Consider the following 27,786-nt stretch of genomic DNA (forward strand, 5'->3'; position numbering starts at 1 on the left):
TAGGTTAACATCCTCTAGTTGCTTCCAATAAAAGAGTTGTTGGCTTTGAAAAACAAAAATCCTTTATTTTCTCATTAGCTAAGGGAGAGATAGAGCTCATTAAAACTACTGTTCTTCCCAGAGAAGGAAAAGAATAAAAGGTATGAAAGGGACAGGGTCAGAAAGAATGTCTGGCAGGTAAGGATGTTATTTCTAATTGTTGCCTCCATATAAGCCTCAGGATTACCTCAAGAACTGGCTGTATTTAAAAGATATAAGAAAAATTTCTAGTTATCTGGGAAGGATATAGGGTGGTCCAAGAGATCAAAACATTGCTAGCAAAAAGCTTCATGGGGAGATTGAGCCATAACCTAAAACCAAGAGCAAGGAGACATGACAAAAAGGTGCAGGGAAAGTAAAAGGGTGATAACTAGTTTGAACATGACTGCGGAGGCAACTGCCCTGTGGAAGTGTATGAGTCTTTCACTATGAAAACCCCATTTGTATTTACTGTAGCTGCACAACACATCTAGTCTCAGAGGCAAGTCTGCAAGACCAAAATTAATATGCCAAAACAAGAAGTTTCACAGCTTGTCTGTTTACCCATAAGGGAGTGTCAGTTTTCTCTCACAGGTATGTAAGAGGTGGTTCTGCCACCACCAAACAGTAGACTGAGAAGCAGAGCAAGACATCATGACACAGTGAAAAACATGCCTGGTGCCCATTTTATTGAGAAAATAAAGAATAAGGTGGAAACCTCAAGCCTAACACAAAACAGCAACCAAAAAAGGATATGCAGTCCAATAGTCAGCATGATGTTTGAACAGCTTTGTGGACTGAACTTCAGATTTCTACTCCTTAGCTGACCAGCTCAGTAAAGATCTTAGGAATGTCCTGCTCCACAGTGCAGTTCATTCAAATTCTTATTCATTCTCAATGTACAGCTTGAAATCAGGAAGAGTGAGGAGTTTTTACCATGGGCATATGGAAAAAACAAAAACAAAGAGTTGACAAAAACCAGAGTGGATCCCACTCTGCAATTCATAAGGTGGGACACTACTGCAGGAGGACATGTCTGAGTGGAGAAAACTAACCAGAAATTATCCAGGAGCGGAGAAAAGAGATGTTACTTCTAGCTGGCATGTGTGCTAATGCTAATAAAATAATCTTTCTAATTCTCATGTCCACCACAGCGATCAGGATGTGCAGAAGAAAGGGTCCACCAGGCCCCCCATGCACTTGGGGCAGAAGCACTGTTCAGCTGTGTTCCAGACAAGCAGAGCCCCAGCAGCAATGCCTGTGGGGCTCAGGACAGGCCTGAGGATAAAGTCCTCCATCCTGGTGGGCACAAAGCTGATCAAGGACAGAGGACCTGGAGATAAGGGAAAAATTTTTCTGCATAGAAGCCACAGCTGGGCTGTGGAGTTTGGGAGATGGTGCTGTCTCCCTCCTTGGAGGGTTTCCAGCCCTCTGGGATAATGCCCTGAGACCTGGTCTGACTCATGGCTGAGCCAGGTGGAGGCGGTTGGAGTGCAGACCTCTTGAGGTCCCTGCTGAGCTTAAGTAATCTTACACTGATTCAGTGCTCTCAGTTCAAGGAGGATATCAGAATGCTGGAGAGGATTCCTGAAAAACCTGATTAAGGATGAATTAAGTAACTGGAAAAGGTGCAAAGCAGAGGAAGATTTTAAGGATCCCAATCTTTTTACCTTATTAGAAGCAGGTTACTGGATGCATAGATCACTTTTTTAAGCGCAACTTAGGAAGCACAAACCTTGTAACAGAGGGCTCCTCAGTCTGCCAGAAGTTACAACAGGATCCAATGACTAAGGCAGAAGAAAAGTTACAGAAAGAATGGAAATTTATAAAACTTAGCATAATTAAGTCAGGATTGTGAAAATCCTCTGGTCCTGACAGAACAAAAATAAGCCCAGTTACAGTTGGTATTTGAAGTCTTTTATTCTGGGAACCTTGAGCACTGAATAACATTTTCTTTTTTTTTTTTTTTATTAATCAACATAGGTCAGAAGTTTTATTCCAACAAAAAAACATTAGAAAATGCATTTATCAGCCATTGGGTAAGAAGAGGCAAAAATAAAGTCTAGGAAGAGAGCTTATGCAGGGAAAGAAACCTAAGTCCAAAGCAAACAAAGGTAAAGTATTGCAGAGGTGACAACTATAAGCTGGTGTTATACAGAAGATTGAAAAAAGGATACTTGCACTAACTCAGTTCATTTTCACTTTATTGTGACAACTCTGTAGAGTTTTCAAAAACTCACGTCACCAGCAAATCAGGCATTATGTCCATAACTTTGCAACACATGTGGAGAAGGAAGATAACTTCCTTCTGTACTTTCTTCCACTTCCTCCCGTGGAGCAGGAACCATCTTTCTGTGTTGAGAAGGTGGTGCGCCACTTGTGTTGTTACTGGGCAGTAACATTAGGAGTTGCTGTCAAGGCATAAAAACAGCATGACAAATGCTGATGCACAGGTAGACCAGTCCTTTATTGTATTCTGGACTTCCAAATGCTGTGTAGGGCAGAACTGTGATTTACAGTTCCATAACAACCGGATGGGAAGGCAAATCAGAAGGTTAGATAAATGTCAGAGAGAAATAACAGCCTGCACATGGTTAATATTTATTTCTAAGTACAAACACAACAGAAAAGAGCAATAATTAGCTGAAAATGCAGCAAGAACACTTGTAGGCATAAAACACAGGTGTTTGAGAGAAATGTCAAAAGTAATGAGTAATTTCAATATTGTTTGCAGGTCTGGTGCTGAGCTAAAAGCAGAAGCTACAGTCAGAACCTGTCCTGAGACCACAGTGACATTAAGAATATATGATAAAGAGTTTGCAATGTGATCAGATTCACTCTTCTTTAAGGATATAAGAAACAGAATAGAATAGGCTCTTTGTACTACAGCCAATACTGGCTGTTGCTTTAATTAGGGGTGTTGGTGTGGAGAGTGAAGAGCTTCGACAAAGGACAATGTAGAACTGATTAAAAAAAACTAGTTTAGCCGTGGAACTTGTGCGAAAACGTTTGAGGATACCTGCTGAAATTTGTAGCTGCCTTTTGTAACGTTTAAGCAGCCAAGCAGCAAGATTAATTTTATCTAAAAACTCTACTACATTTGAAGTCCCTCCTTTTCACTAACATTTTGTTTCTTCAGTGCTGCATGGCACGTGGTATGGTGCCATGCATTTGTCACGCAGATGATCAGGGTAAAGTTTCTAAGAGCCATACAACAAGGAGCCTGCCATAGGAACAAGTTCTGAACTTCCATCTCTTCTATAAGCATATACTCCCAGTCACCCCAATTATCTCTGATGAAATGGGTTTGGGATTAGCTGGGTTCTTCAACATCAAAAATCTGAAAGGAATCAAATTTTTAAAATTTAGGAGTATAAGCGCAATTTGCCAATGACTGACATATGCAGTCTGAATTATAAATCCATGTTTATAATAGCCCATGATTTCCCTTCAGCAGCATCCCTCCAAGTCTACTCTATCACACTGCTGTTGAACTAAGTGATGCAGAGGTCAGAAAAGTTGGAAAAGACTCTGAGATGATGTAGTCCAATTTCTGACTGATCATCACCTTGTCACCCAGACACCATGGCCCAATCATTTTGTGATCACACCCAGGGAGAGTGACTCCACCACCTCCTTGGGCAGCCCATTCCAATGTTTAACAACACTTTCTGTGAAAGAGATTCCTCCTGATGTCCAGAATTCCTTCTAATGTCCTGATGTCCAGATTCAATACCAACAATCTATTCTTCTGCAAAAGTACAAGACCCTTGCCTATCATCAGAAGTATTTCTTCCAAAAAGGTGCACTGAATCACCACAATATGCTTTCTTGATAACTGTTTCTGCAGATTTTATTTGTAAGTCAATGAGGAGCCCAAGTTTTGTTTAATTGCTGAATTTTTTATTTATATTAATTCAAGGCATTTTAAAGGTTGCTCTGGTTGGAATTAAAAGGAGGTTGTTACACTATTGAACATTTCTCCTTTGGGCTGACAAAAAGAATCTATCACTTAACCTGATGGCAATGAAAGACAGTGAATGAACCACTGCTTGAGGAAACCAATTTATTTAGTCACTGTGTCATGGTTATTTATTACTTATCAGCACATGTTGTTGGTTCAATTAAATACAAAAACCTGAAGTTCTCTTCCAGCCTTCTCCCCTTCTCAATTCTTAAAAACACACAACAAACCAGAAAACAATGACTAGAATCAGTGATAAGGCTGAACCCTTTAGGTTTATTGTGCTTCTCTTGTTTTAATTAAACTTTGTTTATTAAAATTCTGCAGCTAAACTATGGGGACTATTAATCTTACTCAGTAGCTGAAGATATTAGTAGAGAGAAGAAAAAAGAAGAAATTAATAGTAAGACAAAGTGTTGATTGCAACTATTTATCAATAAAAATACAGGGAGCTGCAAAGAGGAAATATATCTGACATTTCACAATATAATCACAGATATATAAAACCTGGGATACGCAGTGTAACTGAGATATGGTCTGTATAGAAAATCCACCTTTATGAAGAAAAAAATACTACAGGTTCCTAAATCTTGATGATGAGCAACCTATCTGTCCCCAATTCCAGCAAACTGGGTTACTGCATCCAGGTCTGATAAGCCATGCTATGACTGAAAGTAACCAGGTCTCAGCCTTTCTACTCATCTCATGACAACGAGAGCATCACTTCATCTTTCAACTTTTCAACTTTTTACCAAAGCACATAGATAATAAAATTTCTTTGCTCCTACACTGTATTTGTCTAAATTGCAAGTCATTCCCCTTTACTATTCTGTTCCCATTCACTTGAGCACTTTACTCTTTGAAACAGACATTGTTAAAGCAACACAGCCCCCTAGTGTGGATGGAACCCAAAAGTTTAATTCACATACAATTATGAGGCACTAACTTTCATTGGACTACATGTAGTAACAATTACACAGACTTCAATAAAAAACCTCTGATCAGACCACACCAATGAAAACCCCAAAACCATACAAAAGAAATTCTGTACTAGCCAATAACCAAGAATATAGATTTAATAAAAATTTAATAGCTTGTATAGTTTATATTTGGAGCAGTTCAGCTACAATTTTTGAGTGAAGCACTACATGTTTTCAAAAAGATGGAATTAAGTCATGGACCTTTATTCTGACACCTCATATCTTCAGGACGGGTAGAATGTAGGGAATCACTTATGTAATATCATCCAGCACCATTCAGCAGTTGGGATTTTCACAATTCATTCCGTTGTGCCAACACAGAAAATTCAGTCAGAATGGTGCCCCAGGTTAGAAACAGATGTGTGAATGAGGTTCCTGATGTGGTTCCATACATATCCACATAAACACTGGCTGCACAACACAAGGGAGGACCAGGAGACAGCCTGGGAATCAGCAACCTAACCAAAATGTATGCAAGTTCCCCACCAGCATCCATACTCAGTTTAAACGTCTTTTCCAGTACTCTGTTTCTGCCTGCCTTTAAGGCTAGTGTTAACAAGTTTCAACTAAACACGCTTTTCTAGGTGTGTCTCATGTTCTGTTCTGTGTTCCCCTGGCAACCTTAGAAGACTACCTGCATCTGCTCCACTCCCAGCAGATAGGCCTTCAATACAGTCATGCAGAACTGCCACAGTCTTCCAGTGAAGTAAAGCTGAGTATTCTTAAGTAAAGTATTATTGACTGGAGTCTGGAAACAGAAGATGGAATGCAAGGCTTTACGTTAGACAATTCATGGCTTTGCAGAACCATTAGATACAAAAGACAAAAATTCAATTTTGAGATTAACAATAATCAACGATCCCATAGACAAAAAATTACCTTCACACACTGTTTAAAAAAATGATGAAGCAATGAATGAACAAATGAACATGTTCCATTCTCTAGTTATTTTTTGTTTGGGATTTCTTTTCATGTTATTGTTGTGCTGAATAATGCAATAAACATGTAACATTTAGATTTAAATTTCTGAGATCTTTCCTTACCTGACTGCAGAGACACAGTATGCGGCTAACCCTTCCTACAAGCACCTTTTCTGATAATTAAACCCTTTCTTTCTCCACCTTTTATGCATTCTGTTTGCATATTTCAATATTAATGCTAAAAAAGGCCATGAAATATGAGATTTCACCTCCTCTCCTACAAAATCAAGTATTTTAACATCTATATTTGGCCACAAATAAGGTGAAAAAGCTTTTTTCCTTCTCTATATATGTTGCAGATTGACTTAGCAATAAACATGAAGGTTAATACTACTGAGACTAAAATTGCAGGACTTTATAATCAGTTTTAGTTTGGTGTATATGCTCCTAAAGTTATGCTGTTCTTATGTTTTTGGATCAATTAACCACCACATCTCCCCTCCTGACTAAAGGGCTTATTTCACAATTAATCTTCAATTATCTTCTGTGAAAAGGGCATATTTACCAGCATCGGTGATCTCATAAGGCTGAATCAGCATTTATAATTTTAAGATAGGTACATAAAATGCCATATAATAATTTACTATGCACTCATGCACATAAAGCCTTTCTTCGTTTGCTGTTTTTAGAGAATGCCTTAGCCACGGAAGTTACAGTAACTGCTTTTGCAAACTATTATTTAAAAAATAATAGCGATAACCAAGCTACCATTTACAAACTTTAAAGCTCTGAGATTGTAAAGGATCAGCTAGTGAAAAGATATTTTGTCCCACTACAAGGTTCCGCCACGGTGGTTGCTGTTTTTAAAACTGCGCTCCTTTAAATAGAGAGAAGGTCGCAGTAAAGTGCTATCCAGCACTTCAACCTTTGGCAAGACTCACAATGCAGTACTGAACTGCTTGCATTTCATGTGGATTTTAACAGTATCTGGTTAGAACAACAGCATCTTTCATCACCTACACAGATTATCCGACTCCCTATTTTTTCAAATACACTTAGAAACAACCTGTAGGTTTTTGGGATCAAAATTTCATTTACTACAATTACATTTACAGTAATTTCAAACAGCAAAGAACATATTTTATAACACAGCTTTAAAAAAATTATGGCACCAAGTCTCTTAGCAAATACTATATTGAAAAGAATGTTACAAGGGGAACTAATTATTTTCTGTGGAAATATTTGTGATATGCCTCTTAAAAATCTTGGTATCTTGAAATCCATTTATTATTCTCTATGAAACCACCATAACAGCAAAGCCTCCAAACAGAGATAAGTACTTTTGGCTCTCCGTGGAGTCATATCCTTTTATTTATCTAGTGTACACACAATCAACCTCCCTCCTCCTCAAAAAAGCACTGTGCACGATCTATGAGGACAGACAAAATTTAATAGAAAATACTTTTGTAGCAGTCCAAAACATAATCAAGATGTTTTTCATGCTGACCAACACCTAGTGTTTACTATTTGCTTCCTGACAAAATGATTGATCAAAACCCAGTAACACTATTTTAATGTTTTATAAATAATTCAATATAGTTTACATACAAATTGCCTCTTCTTCCAAATGAAATAATAAATTTATTTTTCAAGAAGAAATCACAGACATATTTAAAAGTGAAAAACAAAACAGCCATATCATAAATATTTTAAATTAACTGGATTTTTTCATCTCTTCAGTGATACAAATCAATGCAAGAACACATGCAATTTAGCTGATCTGTTTTTAACCTAAGCAGCAACAGTACAATATCCTAAAAATGAATTAGCACTAGTGTAACCAATCACATTAAGTATCTCATATGACTTTTTATTTTATTTTTGTAAACAGCTTAATTGAATTTTCTTGGAATACTTCTCATCTTTTAATTTTGAATTTAATTAGAATGTAATTACAAATCTTCTGTGTCATATGCATAGTAAACCTGTTTCATCTCTGTCACTATACAGGCTAAAGTTAGCGTTTGCAACTTCTTGATAGAGAGCTTGAAATAGCAACCTTTAACAGTTCAACATGCTATAAAACAAACTTCTAAGGGTGACCTCGGAAACAGAAGGAAAATAATAAATACCACACCCCCCCAGAAAGTAGTCAGAAGGCAATTACACGCTAGTTTATCATTTCTTCCAGCAGTACTTTTGTGTTGCCAAACAACCAAAATGTGCTGTTTTGCAGCATCACTGAATAAACCTCCTACCTGTGGCTTCTTCTGGTGATGCAGGAAATGCCCTTGCAAACAAGCTTTTGCACTTCCACAGCAGGCAAGGTATTCAGTGCCTTAATGACCCAAGTACAGCAGCACTAAAATGTATCTTTAAAATCTAACACAGTTCTACCAGCCTACGGACTTTGTAAAAGAGAAGACAGCATACCTAAGTTTTGCCAGCTGTTTTTCTGTGATTACTTCTGTAGTTTCTCTGGACTCAAAACACAAGTTCACCAAACAGCTAAATGAAATTAACTAAAGACAATACCCACAGATTTTGAGACAGTAAAATTACTTTTTGAATTGTTTTTACATATTTTAACTACACCCTCCATTTGCTACAAAGTAATAGAAAAAAAAATTTGATGCTGTAGATATCACTAGTCAGGTACACTTCACCCAGGTCACTGATATCACTTAGTGGAAGCACATTGTAATTTTCTGAACTGTATTTAATTGAGGTTTCAGTTTATTATCAAATTTACACTGCACTAACACTTTACAATAATGTTGATTCTAGAGGAAATCAACCATACTTAAGAAATATACAAGATGCTTGCTACAGAAAAGGGCTTAAAAGGAAACAGGAAAAAAGAAAGGGAATAAAGGGAAGGAAGAATAAAGGGATAAAATGCAAGAATTAAAAGGACACCATAAGCCTTAAAAGAATTTAAGACATAAAATCTGCTTGGACTTAGGTTTGCAGTAATATTACACAGTAGGAGGATAAATTATCTCTGCTACTGCTGCAAAGTATGTAACCGGCTTTCTAAGTAACAACCAAGGAAAAATAATTAATAAAAACATGTAATACATTATTTTTCTTAACAAAGACTGCAACTATAAACTTCAAGCCTTTAAAGAAAAAAATTGATATCTGCATGTGTAAACAAACACACAAATATTTTAATATGCTTTGATTAGCAGCCAGATATAAAACCAGCACTAATTCTAAAAAAAAATTAAAATAAATTGTTATAAGATATTATAGTATGAAAATTAATTCTAAATTCAATTTATTTGCAAAGGAATACCTTGAAGTAGATAAAAACAGAATTAATATTTTAGAACCTCATAAATAAATTAAATGCCTTTTCTAAAAAAATATTGAAATTAGGTGGATTTTCCTTATTTACGGAGACATGAAATGACTACATCAGTTGAATGTTAAAAGCTCAAGATCTTCTGATCTGTTTGACTTGTTAAATATTTTGCCAAATTATGCTAAATATTATGCCAAAACAAAACCTTTACAGTTAGGAAGAAACTCTGCTTTCTTCAGTTACAATAAAAAAGAGTGGAGAAAAGTGACAAACTACATGGCAGTGTAATAAACTCTGCTCTGTTTCTTTCAGGCACTTTCACAACTCTGAAAATAACATGTTCAACTGTTTAATTTAAGGGTAAAAATCCTTCCCTTTAATTTCAAAAAATTGAGTATGCTTTTAAACAAACCATCAGACTTTCATTAGAATACCCACATTATTATGAGATGAGCCCCAAGGAGAATTAAGTAGTCTCAAATCCCTTCCAACCCTAACCATTCTATGATTCTAAGTTTTTACAACAACCTTTCTGGAAGGCACCAGGTTCCTGGCACAGCTCTATATGAGGTGTGACTCCTTGAGGAGGTGACTCAGCACAAAGACACCTCATCTCAGGGAAGCATCAACCTCTGTTTGTGCATGTCATGGAAGCAGCACACTAAAGGCAACAAAACCACAGAACCACAGGTCAGGATACACAACACAGTCTGAACAAGGAATGTCATACCCAACCCAAACATACTGAAGAGAAGCGCTGAAGAGAACAGACATCACCTTCTTCAAAACAAATAGGGAAAATGCCATCTGAACAGCCTCAGGGTTTTTTTTTCACATCACCAGCTTTCATTAGAGCCTTAATAGCTCTGGCCCTCATCTCAAGTTCCAGAAGCTCCAGCTGCTGTGCTGATGGCTGAACATCTTCTGATGGAGGAACAGCTAAGGTTGCTGCTTTGGGCTCCTTTGGGCTGGACTCTGCCAACCCCAGTATCTCATTCACACTCTTCTCAATGTCCTTCTGAAGGTCTTCTATCTGACCAGCTCCAGTTCTAATAGTGCTTTCCTGCACATCTGGGCCATCCTCCTCATTGCACGGGCCTTCTATGTCACTGTCATATGCATCTGCATTTATGCTGAGGACATCACTATCTTCTCCCTTGCCTGTAACACAAACATAACTATCACAGAGTTGCCTAACAGAATCGTTTTTACCTCAACTTACAAAATCACTTCTGCTTAAAGTGTTACTTAAGAGAGTGAAAAAAAATCTGTAAGATAACAATTCCTCTTCTTTCTCTCCTCCTTTTAAAGTTAATTTATACAAGTGCTAAAGTTTTTTTATGCCAATATAAAAGTATAGCAAAGTAGCAGTACCAGAAAAATTTATTCCCTCCTATGAAGTTACATGAACTATTTTCCTACTTATATAGTCATAAAATTTTGTATTGAAGAAAGCTTTTGCAGTGCAAAACTGATATTTGTTTATCTCTTAAGTAAATCTAATTTTCAGAATTCAAGTTCAAAAATTACACTCAACTATGTTATGTATTTTAAGAAGAGTGGGACTATAGTTAGACAACACTAACAATTAACAGAAACTCTGCTTACAGCGCAAATACTCAGAATTTATCACTAGTCTTCCAGATGCATTTAGGTCAGATGTAAAAACACATGACTTTGGGTTTTTTTGGAATTTATGACTTTGGTTTTTAACTGTGGCTGAAAGCCAGAGTTTATTTTTAAAAACATAATTAGAAGAGGTAGTTCAATAAAATAAAAGCAAAGCTCCTACAGAACCTAACTGTTCTCTCAATTTGGCAACAGCAAGACTTACTTTTGGCCTCAGAAGTTCATAGTCTTTCAACAGCTTTTGTAAATGTGGAAACTTAGAGTGGTTTCAACTTTACATGAATAATGTGTATCAGATGATGGTAAAGTTACTTATTATACAAACTTTATAATTATACTACTTTTTATTACTTTTGGTAATACCAATTTTACCACTTGCACAGGAAAAACAAGGCTTCAGGCAAATGCTACTTTTTTTTTAACATTTTAATATGCTTTATGGTATCTGTATGCACTTTGTATTAATACATGAGAAGTGCCAAAAAAACTTAGGAAGATCTACTTTTCTTGGGGTTTACAACATTCTTCCCATCCTGAGAGTGCAAAAAAAAAAAAATCAATACTGACCACTTTGAAAGCTACAAATGTAATTTCTCCACTTAAAAAACAAAGGGAGGGAGGAAAAGAGGATCAAAACATCTCAAAATGGTTTTATAAACAATAGTGGTATTTTAAAATATTAGGGCTTTGTTGATTCAGCATTGAAATTTTTTTGTACTATAAACAATTCAGTTGCTCACTCCTAACCACACTCTATCAGGCTATGATTATCACAGCATTTAAGTTCAGATTTAAGAATTCTACACACTTACCCTGAGAATTGACTCACATACACAGCTAAGGTATGTGGCACCTGAAAAATTCCAAACAAAGCCAACGGGAAAGTAAATTCAGCTAAGGAAAATTATGTTAAGGTATATAAAATAAGTTTACATACCTCTTTTCACCGGTTTTTTTTGCAAGACAAATCACAATTTTGAAGTAATGAAATCTTAAAGCCTATAATATAAACAACGCTACAAAAAAAAAATCCTTCTCACAACAGTGTGTGTAAAAACTACTCATGAGATGAACACACAAGGGTCTTCTTTGATCCTAAGTAGTCTTGGCCTTTTCCTACTGTGACACTAACTTCAAGACTAGTATTTCAGTTTCATATGCAGTTTCCACTATTTCTCATACCATTTAGCCATCTTTGAACAATATCTATTTAACTTACCTTGCAAGCCACAATGTATGTGAAAGATCAGAAGGGGAAACAATATGATTAAGAAATGATAATTTTTCTGTCTTGCTTCACAGTATCAGGCAGTATTTACCTACAGTAAATTCACGATTATAAGCCGCACCATTTTGACTAAAATTTTGGTTTGAACCCAAAGTGCGTCTTATAACCAGGTGCGTCTTATATACGGACAAAGAACAAAAAGTTGCTGTTTTAGTTTGGAGGACAGGTGTCTGCTGAGAAAGGCAGGAACTTCTCTTTGAAATGGAGAACGTAAACCCCCTCCCTTCAAATTATCAGAATTTTGAAATCAAGGGGCTTTCAGGCAAAAATATGGGAATTAGGAATTAACAGTTCTTTTCTAGGGAAATTAAAATAGAAGTACAGTACTACAAAGAAACAAACTCCAAACCCTGACAAAGTCAGAGTACAACCTGACACCCTGTCAGGCAGGGTGTTGGTAGCAGTCCCATTAAATGGTAGCTGCATCCTCCTGCAGTGACAGATGTGATTCAGTTGGAGCAGTGCTCCTGCAGAAGGTGCAGTTTCCCTCCGGAGGTCCAGCGGTGATGTGGAAAAATCCAGTCTTCCTCTGGAGTCCAGTGGAGAAAGGGGCTACCTTAGTGTCCCAAAACCTCTGTTTTTATCTTGGTAAGAAATGTTGGGCTCTTCCCCCTGGCTGGAGCAACTTCCAATGGGATGAAGTAATTTTATCAGTCACACAGTGGGACTCAATGGGCTATTAGTAGAAAATGACTCACTGGAGGAAGGATGGGTTGTGAAAAGATAAAGAACAATGCCCTGCCTGGTTTCAGTGGATGGCCCATTAGCAGAATATCTGCCGTTGAGATAAGGATCACTGCCCCCACTCTCAACAGATGATGATAGAATAAATACCTTTTATCACACTCTGTATTGTAACGTGCGGCTTATAATCAGGTGCGGCTTATATATGGACAAAGAATGAAAAGTTGCCAACATCCGGAAGTGCGGCTTATACTCAGTGCAGCTTATAATCATGAAATTACTGTAACTTGCTGGTCAACCAAGCAGCATTTCCATGGATCAAAAAATCAGCTGCATCACTGGATCACAGTTCAAAGCCTGAAACTCAACACCTGAGCCTGATCATCCTAATTCAATGCCAAAGTTAAAATGACCTGAGTCAGTTATCTGAGTCAATAACCAAAGTTAAAAAAAACTGAGTCTGGCTGGGATGGAGTTAATTTTCTTCACAGCAGAATGCATGATGTTGCTTTTGGGTTTATTTCTGAAACAGTGTTGATAACATACCAGTTTGGCTACTGCTGAAGAGCGGTTGCACAGCCTCAGGGCTTTCTCTGTTTCTCATTGTGCCCCCATACAGAGTAAACCGGGAGGCTGGGAGGGACACAGAGCAAGGACAGCTGAGCCAAACTGACCTAAGGGATATGCTCCACCATACAACATTGGCATCTGCCTTCCCAAGTAACTGTCATGCATGCTGAGTCTCCGCTTTCCAGGAATGGCTAAAAATCTGGCTGCCAATGGGAGGTTGTGACTAAGTCTCCAATTTTGCTTTGTTTCCATGTACAGCTCTTGCTTCACTTAATGAAGAGTCTATGTTTACTCGTAAGTAGTTCTCATTCTGTTTTGCTGATTGTGACCTTTACCCCACTGGAGGACAAGCAATTGAGGGGCTTGCATGTGCCTACTGCTGGCTGAAATCAGCTCACCATAGGATTCTTTTTGAAATCAATCAGTCACATAAAAAAGGAACAAAATATTAAGTCATTCATGTCTGTCCCAGACTTAATAAAGATGAGAAGCTGGGCAGAACAAGCTTGAGTTCTATTTAGAAATTGGAACCTTCAAAACTGTGCAATTCAGTGTTCATACAAGCTTTTTGGCCTACAGATGTTTAATGAGCTAAGAGGCTTTATTTCCCTGTTTTGCACCTGTGTTTTTACAGTCATAAGGATCATGGCTGGCATTTCTCATTATCTTTTTCCTTTTGGTTACTTTTACTTTTTCCTTCATCTGCATTTGCAAAATTCTTTTAGCACACTTAATTCCATTTTAAAATTTTACTTTATCCACTTTTGCTTATTCTCTCATTCTCTCTTCTTTTTCTCAGGCTCCAGTGAAGAAGAATGACTGGAGTTATACTTTCTAATCTACACAATATTCTGAAAAGTTCTTTAAAGCTAACATCTTGAGTGGAGCCACTGTCATAGCCTAAAATCATCATGATACTCTGGTTGATTAAATCATAAAAAATAACAATGATATCACTTGCAAAAATCATCAATTCCCTTTGATAAAACAGAAGAAATTTGCAGGGAATCTGTCAGTTCTAAGGTTCCTCAACAAATAACAATAGTACAGTAGTACTGTATTGTACAACCATAGTACAGTAATAGTACAACAAGCAACATTTAAAGGATTATTCACAGTCGTAGCAACTCACTAAAAGTTTTGATGCTCTTGTTATGTACAACTCTTTACCATCTAACTCTTCTCACTAACTAATTCAGAAAAAAACTGTTTCACAAAGTCATTCCAAGCGACATCTTTTAGACAATATTCTGAATTACGAAACAGCAGTTGCAAACAGCAAATAAAGTTAGGTCTTTGCAGAAGAGAAATGTAGATTAGAAGAATTTGCAACGTTCTTTGACTGGAAAAGCTATTTCTGATCTTTCTGCTTAGAGTCAGTCAAAATGAAAATAGACTGAGACAGAAACGGGTATAGTTCTGGTACTTCATGCACAAACTAACATCAGTAATTGTTAAATGCACTAATTCAACGGAATTAAAAAAATACTACTGCAAGCTAAAAATACTGTTTTCTTGTGTAGAAAGCACAGATGTGTACCAATAACTTACTTGCCTTTGTATTTTCTATCCTGCCAATCACTGTACTACTTGAATGTTTCTCAAGCTGCATTTGAAGAAGAGAAAGTACACAAGACAAAATAGTCTTTCTCAAGGAATGTTCATTCTCTGTTCACAAGAGAGCTGTCGGCTACCTGGAATTAGTTACTGGCCAACACAAAGAACAAAAATATTCAGCCTTCTCTACACTACATACCTTGTTTTAATTCCTGACCTTCGAGCTTGCTGTCTTCTCTCAGAGAAGAAGTTGAGTCTATACTGTTGTCCTGTCTGGAAACAATTAAGAACACAATCACCATAATTTAAAATTTGACAGAACATTCTTTAGAAACTGAACATTATGAGGTGGTAGGCCAATAAACCAGCTACAGTAGGAACAAGGGTAGAAGGAATACACAGAGAGCTAATATGAGCACTGAAAAATGAACTTTTTTGTTTTGCCTTGTGATACACAAGGATAAAGCAATTATTTCCACTGCATCCTTGCCTTTTACAGTAACAGTCCTCAATGGTTAAACTGAGGAACCACAGCTAAACAGTTACAAAGGAAAAACTCCTCATATTAGGAGCTTTTCTGTAAAATTCAAAAATTGTCACATAATTAAATGGTTTGGGAAAACAACAGTTTCTGTTGCACTCAAATATTATTTACTGTCTTATTTTGAAAGTGAAAAGATATTTTTATGAAATTATCATCAGCCCATCACCAACCTGTCCTAAACCAGAATCTTCTTGTTTCACAAAGGGATGCTTTTTAAAATGAAACTGTTCACAACTCAGCTATTGCAGTGTATTCAGTACCTGCATTTCTCTACTTCTCCCATTTAAATGATTTCTACCCTTGATGTGTAGGGTTTCAATTCTTTACACAAGGGTAAGGAAGAGATACTTCAGTGAAATGTTCACGTCCTTCATGTACTTAACACATACTAGTTACACAAACCGTGAAAACAAGGAAAAGCATACAGGAAAGGCACAAGTGGAAGGATCCAGAATCACAGGAAGAGTTCAGCTGCCACATCCAGTGAGCATTTTGACAATAGAATTGCCAGGTTCCTAAACTGAATGCTGGTGTGGCATTGGTTTCATCTGTATTAATATGGAATCAATGCAGCTCTCCTGCCCATGGGAGCTTAGTAACACTACAAAAAGGAAGCAGTATTATGGTATCACAGACTAGTGACTAACAACTTGTTTTGCAGTAATGCCCTTTAGGGTTTTCCCGAAAGTGAATACATATCTATTTTCCTCACACTCTAGAAGTTGAATTTTTTCCCTATATCCAAAGATTTTATCAGCACGAGGAACACCATAATATTTCTATGGCATGAGAGACAGTTATTTTCATTTCTATTTCCTTTTCTGAAGTAGCAAAGGTTGTTTCAACAACTCTCCTTTTTCTCCCACTTTTTTCTATCCATTGGAACCTAAATGTGTGAAGTATCATGCATTAACTCATCAAGCAGAATAAACAGGTCAATACACTTACCTAGCAAAGCCTTAGACACAGACACAAGTCTGTTCTGCCTATTTACTGAACCACATGGCTACGTTAACTCCTTTTCCAAACGAGATGAGAATAATGTAAATACACCCACACATGCGTGCCAGCAACTGCAAAGGGGACCACGGGTCAGAAGGGCCTACAGAACTGTGCTGCCAGAAAACAGGCAGAATGAAAAATACACACTTTCTCCAGGATTTTCAGCATCATGCAGTTGATACATGTGTAAGCGATTCACATATGTATGTGATTCACCAGCCAACCTCAACTTGTTTAGGCAACAAGCAGGATTCAAGATCTGGGACTAAGGTATCAAATAGACTGTAAAATCAGAGGCCCAACTCCAAAGATAGATGAGGTTCTGCAAGTACCTCTTGCAAACTGATGGACCATAATAGAGCACTAGATACTCGAGAGATGAATAGCATCAGCTACTGGGGACAATAAGAGAGGCCAAAGAGACCTGCATGCACAAGGAGGTCTGAGTAGCAACTGCAGCAAGGATACAAACCCTGTGGGCTTCTGTGCCAGCAGTCAGAGAGAGAAGTGAATTTCAGACCAGCTACTGGTCGGCAGATGTGGATGGAGCCACTTGGTTTTTTGGGTTTTTTTTTTTCTGTTGTTGGTTTTTTTCAAGCAACTCCTAACACTTTATATTATATTTACTATACTTATTTATATTTAGTTACTTAACTCTTGACCATGATGTATCCTGATCATCACTAAGAGCAGAGGCATTTTAGGCTCTCCCTGTCCTTGTCCCATCTTCCTTCACACAACTATTTCACCATTTTGAACTCAGCAGCCATGTCTGCACTGGACAGGAAAGTGTCACTTGAAAAAGCCTGACCTTGCACCAGCAGCATCCAGACAATAAATTTCACAACTCTGGTATCAACTTGATGTCTGATGAGAATTGTAATAATCTCTTTGAGAGAAAACCCAGTGACCTCCAGAGTTCAAACACTGGTTGTGAAATTACCCATAACCATTTTAACAGCTGTGTAAAAAGAAATTACCAACTTTAAAAAAATCACACACTGAAACTTGTAGAGTTTCCTTCTCATGTGCTGACTTTAACTACAGCAAACCCACATTCCTTTAGAGACTACCTACTGTCAGCAAAAGATTTTTTATGACACAGAAGTACTTTTACAGCATGCTTTACTCTCTCAGAATTGATTGGATTGGACTGCATTGCTGGTTAACCTTCATGACTTTGTTTCACAGGCAGGTATTTTGCACCATCTACTGGCCCAACAGATGCATTTCAAGTTCACTGTTCAGTTTGGTTTTTAACTTGTCTTGTTTTATTTGTTTACTAGTGAAAAACATTTTTCCCTACTAATTATCTGTACTGCGGTATACATTTAAGAAAGAGTAGCACAATACCATGTCTTCAAACAATAGGAGCAGAAGGCATGTTATTCTAAAATTAAGGGACCTTATACGCATTTAATACTCTATTCTTTCATGCTATGCAGGTAAGTGACAATAGCAACTTGGACAAGTTTCTGCCTTTTGACAGCCTTTATATTACTTCCTCAAGATGACAGTTAACTTTCAAGCAATAAAATCCACATTTTAAATTTACTTTTTAAACAGAATAACATTTTCACAGTATGATCTTTTCAGCAGAAAGAAGCTAAATACAGTTACAATTTGTTGACAACAGATGTTGCAAATTTAAATTTACCTTATTTTAAGTAGGGCATGCATTTCATGTTGGCATGCACCACACTAGTGTAATGCCTAACTGGGCTCACACAAATGGTTTCTGTACACAATTTGCTACAGGAATTTGTACAGCTCTCAAAAACCTCTGGGCTTGAAGGTGATTTGGTACCCAACTCCAGTAGATTATGCAAAGTAGGGTAAAAATGCAGCAAAGGTTAGGAAAACGGTTAAAACAGTAGCTCTCCAATACTGGTGGCAGGGATACCAGGTTTCAGTGGTAACTGGGGTTGGAGACCAGAAGGAAATGTATCATTCACCTAAATCTCTAGCGAGACTGTAGACCAGTGTTATTTTTTAACACTGTTATATGTTATTTTTGACACGATGTACCTTCCTGAATTAAAATTTGCCTTTGCACTTAGCTCCAGGCCTAAAACACATTTTCGTAAGTCCCAAGTCCTTGAAAGATTCTTGCAAATTTCTGTTCCAAGGATAGCTTTCAATGACAAATGAGAACTAAAATAATTAACAAGCATTAAGTAGCAAGTTAAAAATACAAAAGGGAGAAAAGCCCTCACAAAGTAGTGCTTCTCAAGAAAGGTATCTCAAAAGACAGGTGTTAATGAAACAGTTTAATGAGTTATGAAAAGTCCATCAGTCCTGTCACAGGTGAAGTTTGAGGACACCACAAGAACAGAAGGTAGTGAAGCACATTAGCCAAATGCTAATGTATCTGTTCAGTGACTCATGTAGCCTGTTGCTACAGTGATTCCAAATGCTGAAAATAACCAAATTGTCCTAAAGGGATAAATATCAGATGGCAATTGTATGCTTGTGAACAGTCCAGTAGCCAGGAGCACAACACACTATGACAAGACAAAACTTTAAACTCCTAAACTTTCCAAAAAACTACAAGCAAAAACTGCACTTTGACTGCAAAGCAGTAAAAAGCCTATAAATTCTTAAAAGAGCAAACATTAAACTGCAAATTCTCACTCAGTGAAAAAAATATGATTTTGAAGACAAAAGACCATTTACTCAGACCCATGTGAACATTGATCATTGTAATGATATTAGAAAGCTTGTTCTTTCAATAATGCTTTACTACTACAGCATGTAACTTAATTTCACTTGTTCTGCTGGAGGATATGGAGGATATCTGAAAGGGTCAATTCAGGTTAAAGAAACGAACAGCTCAAAAACATGCTAACATATTGTGATATATGTTATAATTCGTGTTTATATAAAAGGATTGTATGAAATAAAATAAAGTAAAAAGGACCTTAAAACACCAAGCACCCGGGGCCATAGACAACGGTCGTAATTAGCATATCAACAAGACCTAGCCCGGTGATCTCCACAACGGACTGGAAAAGGACCTGTTAAGTACCACATATCAGACAGCCGATCACCTCCTCTGGTTCCCGTTCCCGTAAGCACTCCCAAGGAAAATTACACATCAATGCAGAGCAAACACAGCCTTCGTCAACACGCAGGAAAGAACCTTTGTCCAGGGCAGCACCAGAAAAAAGATTTAATCTAAATATGAGAATCTGCAGCAGAAACAAAGGAAATTCTTGCCTCAGGCCAGGAAAAACTGTATAAAGCTGGACTCTCTGCAATGGCAGGTTGTGAACACAGGGGGATCTGATGCGGTAGAGATCAGATCAGCGTGTGTGTCCACCCAGTGCCGACCCCGGGCTCGGCACTGTCGTGTTTTCGCTTGTGGCTTCCCAGGACCGTATTTTCGGTCGCAAAAATAAAAATTGGTGTTTTGCTATTTAATTCGACTTGATTTGGTTATTATCTATAACAATATCTTGAATGAGACAAAGAACGCCTACTTCGTTTTGCAAGACATAATCTGGCTTCTGTCAATTAAATATCTGATGTTTAGTTGGAAGCTTTGTATACAGTATTCCTCTTGGTTGAACAGTATTCCATTGCAGACAGTAACACAATCAGCAACAAAAATCAGAGAACTGCATGTTCAAAAATCTATACAGAGCTCACAAGTAACAAAATATATCTACTGCAACAGCATTTTCCAGTTATAGGCCCTGCTTCTTCAGTTCTTATGCATGGTTATTGCAGGATTTCTAATGCTTAACACAGAACAAGCTGGCAACAAAATAAAAGAGCAAATGTTTTACATGCTAATGTAAGCATGGGAAGTTTTTACTTCTGAAATAGCTGAAATTCAGGAAAAGCCTCAGGACTTCCACTTCTGGTAAAAGAATGAGGATATGTGCAAAAACCAAAAAAGGAGGATTCAATTTACCCTTAGATGTGATGCCATCTAAAAGCTTCACATCAAGATCTGAATTTTGCAACTTTTCTGTAACTGGAGAAACTTACCTAAATCCCTGCTACTTCTACTTGGTACAGACAGGAAACAGGTCTTTAGAGACTGAGAGTCATTTGCTTATTTCATTTGAAATTTCTTTAGATGTAATGACTCAAACTTTCTGTATTTCTGCTGACATATGTAGATTGATAGAGGTATCTTTGTTGATTCATTTATTTATTTATTTGATGCTATTTTTTTCAAAGGTTAATAATGAAAGAAACAAATGGATGTTTCCAATCAGTTAAAACACTTTTGAATAGAGTACAACTTGCTATTCACTTTTTACCTTTCCACATTCACATTTCCATGAAAACAACTAATACATGTCAGATTTAAAACAAAACACCTATAATAGAATGCAGGAAAAAGAAGTCATTTACATGAAAGCCACAAGTAATGAAGACAACCTAGGAAGAGCTAACATCGATAATACAGAGTAACTGTCACAGTTATGTCAGGATGGACAGGGCTGGTATCACTGATGGCATTCCCATCAGTCTTTATTCACAAACACTACATGCCTTCTTTTACAGACCCTTTCCTCACACAACTCTGATTTCTTCCTTCATAGACCTCTCTCTCATAACTCTGACTCGTTCTTTCATTCTGCATGGCTGCCTAAACCCAAAGCTGTCCCTGGCCCTGCCTGGCCCTGTGTGTCCCTCACACAACATCTTCTTACCTTATCTGTCCCTTACACGACCACATGTTCCTTACCTCCTCACAGCATAGCCAGCAGCTTCCTTCTCTTACTCCAGCAGACTGTCAGTCTCAAGCTCCAACTGCAAGTGCCTATAACTAGTGGCCAGCTAACCCACTCCTTTATATCCCCCAAACTGATTGACAGAAGTTTCCACATCTTGGTGATCATTACAACTGCAAGTCATTGGGAAAGATTCCCTCCTGAACTGTGCTTACAGCCTAGCTACCCACAAGTAACTGCCTTTTTTGCTATGAAAAGTCTTCTCTATTCCCAGGGCAAACAAATTCACCTACTTAAAAATTCAGATTAGAACTGTAATTAATGATTACAAACAATGCTTGTTTGCCTTAGCAATTTTCACTATTTTTTCACAGTTGCATCTTGAGTCTCTCTAGTGACTGACTTGTTGCTGAAACACAGTTTTCTGAAGTTCTGAAAACTTGCATTTATAATTATTTACACCCAGGTTATAAAGAAGCTGATCCAAAGGCCCAAAGATTAGACCTACTTAGTAAAAAGGGCCTGTGACTATTTGCAGTTGTAAAAGTATCATTTTGGTCTACTTACTGAGCACTGGGCTTCAAAATAAATATAAAACCTTAATTCTCCTCATTTTCTTCTATCCCTTTATTTTTCTATCATCCAAACAGCTTTTGTTTTGTTTTCTTTTTTGTTAATGCTAGCACACAGCTGAACTGTGGAGCTAAGGTTCTCAGCTAACACCCATCCATGCAGAATGCTATGTTTGAAAAGGAGAAGAAAATCCCCAATTCATAAAACATCTTTCCTGCCCAGTTTGGCGGGGTGTGAAACCCTAAACTATCAGGATACAGATACAAGAAAAAGGGGCACCTCAAGCACTGTCTGTCAAAGGAAGCAATTTGCTCCACAATGACCAACATCTCTCAGTTTCTTTTACCCTTTTTAAACGCAATTTCTTCTTGATTTACTGCCAGTTACAGAAATCTTCCTAAGTGATGTGGGAAAATAGGTTATGTGTCTTCACTAGCCAAAAACTGGTAAATTCTGATTTTTCTTATTTTGTATTTTATTCATTAATTTCCTCTTTTTAGGTTTTTGCCAGCTCAAATAATTTCCATATAAGAAAGAATTTACCCAATCTACTCTATCAAAGGATCACAAGTACAGGTCTCAACAGCAGCTTTGAAACCTATTGCAGACACAGAACAACCTTACTGAAAACCAGCAGCACTACTCCTGCCATACATCTTGGAGATAAAAATATTTCACATTTTTTGCAATAGTAAATAGCTTGTGAGTTAGGCCTTAAACAAAAGTCCAAAACAAAAAACCACAACAAGTAATTTCTCCAGGAATCAAAATCCTAGGTATTTTTTATGGCTTATTTAGGCAGCAAGTCTGTCTTCTCATTCTATTTAGAACTTCACTGGCAAATTATCAATGACTTAACAGAGACTACTCTACATGAAGAGATCCAGTATTTGTAGGTTTTTTAATTTTCTGTCTGCTTTCCTAAACAGTCAGCAGAGGGGCATGCGCAAAATAAGAAAACTAGTTTTAAAAGCTGACTAATGCTGACCCCATTCACAGAACATGTAGGCAACAAATAGCACAGAGGGATACATCAACAACGGCGCTCAAAACAGTGTCAAAGAGTATTAAAACTATGTCACAAGAGAAAGAATGAAACATAATTTTGTATTCACTCCATTTTCTAGTACCTTTGTATGATGAGAAGTCATCAAAGAAAATTACTTTATGTGATAACTTCATAGTTTGTTTTGAATCAAAGACAGGATCACAAACCAGATCCCTGCTAAAGAAAAATACTGACCAGAAAGTTGAAATTAGTGAAAGTTGAATTAGTGTTACTACCTTTCCCATCCATTTGCTCTTACTTAGGAGGTTTAGATCAACTAACCATATCAGTAGCTGGGAGGTTACTTTAATCCGCATATCTTGGGTGCATTGTCTTGTACTGTCTCACAGGTTTATTAAGTGTGTCCTGAATATGTGGATCAACCGTAACCAGGTCAGTATTGAAAACATAAAAGCTCATTAGTCTTCTAGAAACAAGTTAGCCTGAAAAAATTTGATGCTTTGTACATGATAAGTAGTAACTTTCTTTACTCCTTCACTACTTCCATAGAAACTAACAAATGGGTGAACTGCTGACAAAGAAATGGTCTTCAAAAAATGAAGAAGCTTTTAAAGAAAAGGTTAAGAAGTGCTGTCTTATACAAAATTGACAAATGCCAAGATAAGAGCAAGAAACCAGAAGCCTCTGTTCTTGAAACTCTAAATTCTCTAGAATGCCTTACGTAGAGTTCATTGAACAGGTGAGTGTCAGTGCTGCTTCAACTGGGGCAGGAATGAAGGACCAGAATGAAAGTAGAAGAGAATGGATAAATCTCAGCTGACCGGAAAGTACACTTAAATAAGTCACTGACCTAAGTGGGAGGAGTTTACTGCTTTAGCTCACACAAAGACAGTTAACCTAAATCACATCACTTCTGCTGCGGGACACAAGTATGAATGCTTAACTACCACAACTCAGCTGACGGGTGGTACGCCACTATGAACCAAGTTATGTGCTCAAGACACACTTAATGTCACAAAATGACAAAGTCATTTAAGTTTAGTACTTGCTAGTAGTCACAGTTCATTGTAATTCCACTAGAGTAATGAATTAAGGATACAACAATTGGGTCTTTCAATGATATATTTGATCATTTCTCATGAAAAAACTCTGAATTGTTCAGTCTCCTTAAATTAAGTTTAAGTGTTTTGTCTTTTACTCACTGACTGACTGAATCACCTCCAGTCTTGTCTCCTCCATCTGCCTCCTCGTCAGTATCAGAATCAGCTCCAATCTTGCCTAGATATACACAGTTTCAAACATGAAAATTTAGGAAAGTAATATAATTAATACTATGTAATTAGGTTTACTCTTAATTATTAACTCTATTGCAATCAGCATAAGAGGACTTTTCCCAGTTAAAGCAGAAGTTCTAAAATTATACTACAGTCAAAACCAAAAGTCTTATTTATGAGACCGTTGTTAGCTACACATACATTTATACTGGACTACAAAAAATTCAATTAGTTATTCTTAGTACAATACTATGGGTGCTAAATATAAAGGACAGAATTAACAGCAAGATACTCTGGAGCACTCAAAGTTTCCCGTCATTGACAAAATAACAATATGCTTACAAATAAGTTCTACATCCCTTAAACATCAAGTGAAAGTTCAATAAAGCCATGAAAAGCTGGAATGCCATCTCCTTAATCAAAGTACATGAACTGTGTGCCTTGGTGGAACTGAGGGAGTCTGTACACACTAATACACACTTACTAGTGTGTGTCTGTATATATACATATATATTTAAGTAGCTAGAAAGAGTACAAATCCAGTTGAGGCAGACTGTTCTCTGGTGTACAGTGGAGTCTTAAAAGTTTCATTCATACCTTCAAGTATCTTCAACAGTTTTTTTTCAGATAACAGCTCCAACTGCTCCATGCAAAGTCTTTTGATTTCGTCCATGGAACAGTTCTAAGAAGACAGATAAGACAGACCACAAGCTACTAAAAATTTCTGAGAAGATAGTAATTAAAAATGTAAGGAGAAAACCAGCTGCAATGAAGAGTTAACTTGGATTAAAGCCCCTCCCATATTCTGATCTGCACTGATGTAAATGCTGTAGAAAATCATGTTTCAGCTATGACAACAACAAAAAATAACCTATGCATGGGTTTAGGGTGAAAAATTAGGGAATACACACTATCAGTTACTTGACCTATGGACTGGAGTTTTTACTGCAGCTGCAACACTGAGCACCAGAAACACCAGACTGTATGTGTGAAGCATGGAACAGCAAACAGCTGCAGACCTGATTATCCCTAATTTTCCATCATTTGGGGGAAGCTGGGTTTGTAATTAAACTTGCAAAGACCAGAGACAACTGTTGAATCCAAGTCCACAATGTGGAGAAAGTAATGCTACTGACATCACACCAACAGTTGTGTACCACTACACAGAAAATAAAATTATGCAAACTGCAATCTATTTCTCATGCTTGGCATACACCATACGTTGCCACAGATTTTATTGGCATACCAATAAATACTTTCACATCTCATACCTCTTGGTGATGTTTGGCAATTTGACATTTTCAAATGAGTTATGATACCATGTACAAATACCAAAATTAGGAGGTGCTAAACAGGCTGTAACACTCACAGTCCTACTGTAAGTTTGGTTCTACACTATCCACTGTCAGGCAATTTCCCCACAAACTTCCAGCTTCTCAACCTCATTTTCTTCTGCAAGAGATGAGAAATGGACAAGCTTGTGTGCAATTTACCATGTGTTTAAAATGAAGAAGTCCTGTCCCACTTATACTAATAATACACCTCATTAAGATAAAAATTTAAGACAAAAAAATTACACCTACTAACAAACACTACAGAGATGACACTTCACCTGCAGCCTCTTCTTCTGTACGGGCTGCTAGCCTAATTTATTTCTACTAAGTCTTATTGCTTACAAGACTCAAAAGGTGTCTGCTTAAGCCAGTAAAACTCCAGCTTTAGTCCACAGGAGTTACAGCTTCAGAAGCTGTTTATGAAGAACGGGCTTTATTATGTTATCTCAGACACTGCTTTAATACCATACAAAGAAAATCAGCTGCAACAAACAGTAATCAATATTTTATTTACAAATCAGCATATTAATTACTGAACACCACCACTGAATTTACTCTTCACAATTTACCTAACCAGTACAGAGGGAGAGTCTAAAGCTAAATCTGACGTTCAGAAATGGCTGAGCAGTACCAAAAGGAGTAACCTGGAATAACTACAGGAATTCTTAAAGAAGCCTTACTTCCAGACACATGACTGGGAGACTACTTAAGAAAGGTTACTAGAAACGTTTTTATTTGAGAAATATACAGACAGCTTTTAAAATGTACATGCACTAGGCTTGAGAAGCAAGTACTCTTTGTTATGTAAGCATTCAGGATGGTGGAAAGTATATAAATGGTAAGTGCATTTCCATACCTTTAAAGTATCAGGAAGCATCTTCTGTAGTTTCTTCTCCCCTATGACACAGAAACATTGTTGAAGCATCTCCTTTTTGTCAGCAATGTAAAAACTGACAGGTTTGAGTGACACAGTGAGATCTAATCCTCCTTCTTCTATATCACTGGGTTGCTCAGCTTCTTCCACTTTTACTCCAGAGAGTGCATTGCATTTTGTTTCCTAAAATCAAGGAAAGCACATTTTCTAGTGAATGAGAGAAGACAGAAACTTGCAGCTTCACTCGTACTTGCAACAATTTTCCCTTCATAAATGCAAGGTACATCTTAATGTGGACTTCTCCAGTTCCAGTGTTTCATATTGTTAGGTAACTGCATTACAGAAGATACATTTTTTATTACTGAAAACATTCATGCGCTAGGAAAATTTTTTAAAGCTTCGAGAAGTGAAAAGTACTTATAAATAGTAATTGGGAAATATTATCTACAAATACTTAGCTAGTGCTTAAGCATGAAAACATGCTTTAATGCAAAAGAAATCCATCTGATTCGCTGGGCAACTAAATCATAAAGTTCATCATGTACAGCTACCCTGCTATGACAGACACTGGCATACAATTCCCTGTGCAGCAGAGTCTTCACAGAATTAAAACGGGTTTCGTATTAGAAAATTCATCCTCCATGCATCAGGGGAGGACCTCTAGAATTAAAAAAAAAAAAAAACTAAAAAATTGTCACCCTCAGAAATCACTTAGGCCTGCATGTCACAACCATTTCTGCAGGCCAACACACCCTGGAGAAGACTCACAATGCCAGAGGTATTGTGGCACTGAACCACGCCTGGGGCCACCCGAGCGTGCTCGCACATCTCTTACACCCGGAAAACACAGCCCGGAGCTCTCGGGATGCGCGCGGGGCGCGCCAGGGCCCGGCCTGCCCCCGCCAGTGCCTGCGCCCGAGCTGCCCCGTCCGCGCCGGCCGCCCGCCGCTCCCCGCAGCCGCACACCGACCAGCGCCACGGAACCCGGCCCTTCCCGCAGCCACCCACGGCAGGGACCGCAGCCGGGCCGCAGCCGAGCCTCTGCCGCCGCGGGATTCGGGACGCGCCAGGGGAGGCGGAGACGGCACAGCACCGGACAGACTCCACGACTCCGTCCGCGCTACCTCCAGGGCACCGTGGCTGGACTCGGTGCTCCGGCGCTTCCTGTCGCTGCCGTCCGGCCCCGGGGCTCCCTCTGGGCAGCAGGAACGCGAACGGCGCCGCTTCTTCTCCTTGGAAGACTTCCTGCCCGGCATGGCCGCGCCGCGCGCCCACCCCGCGCCACCACACGCGCGCCGCTTCCGGCGGGGGTCGCGGGTAGCGCCCCCTGCCGGCCCCGCGCTGCGGTGCCGAGTTAAGGCCCGGGGTTAGCGAGGCCAGGGCAGAATGCAGCCGCGCCGCCTGTGCGCACTAATGTCAGGCATCTAGGGCCTGGAAAACACGTTTTATGAGGATTTGGGGTTGTTTGGTCTCCAGAAGAGGAGACTCAGGGGTGATGCCATTGCTCTCTAAAGCTCTTTTTTCTGTGCAGAGATATGCAATAATTTTCTTCTTTATTTAACGCA

General features: G+C 38.1%; 1 protein-coding gene across 2 annotated transcripts; it reads right to left on the bottom strand.

Annotated features, from left to right (window-relative positions):
- Window positions 1-2,205: 2,205 nt before the first annotated feature.
- Window positions 2,206-27,516, bottom strand: CAAP1 (caspase activity and apoptosis inhibitor 1). 2 transcript variants are annotated; one of them, XM_033084747.1, is made up of 6 exons: window positions 27,346-27,516; window positions 26,204-26,404; window positions 24,611-24,695; window positions 23,942-24,017; window positions 15,120-15,193; window positions 2,206-10,353 (listed from the first exon to the last, which is right to left on the bottom strand). In XM_033084747.1, exons 1-6 carry the CDS (start codon window positions 27,475-27,477, stop codon window positions 10,010-10,012), a joined length of 912 nt encoding a protein of 303 aa, XP_032940638.1. In that variant the 5' UTR covers window positions 27,478-27,516; the 3' UTR covers window positions 2,206-10,009. The 2 variants fall into 2 exon arrangements, with proteins under 2 accessions (XP_032940638.1, XP_032940639.1); XM_033084748.1 differs by lacking the exon at window positions 27,346-27,516 and adding an exon at window positions 26,990-27,080.
- Window positions 27,517-27,786: the final 270 nt, after the last annotated feature.

Source organism: Catharus ustulatus, chromosome Z (assembly GCF_009819885.2).
Source record: "Catharus ustulatus isolate bCatUst1 chromosome Z, bCatUst1.pri.v2, whole genome shotgun sequence".
Lineage (NCBI taxonomy): Eukaryota > Metazoa > Chordata > Aves > Passeriformes > Turdidae > Catharus > Catharus ustulatus.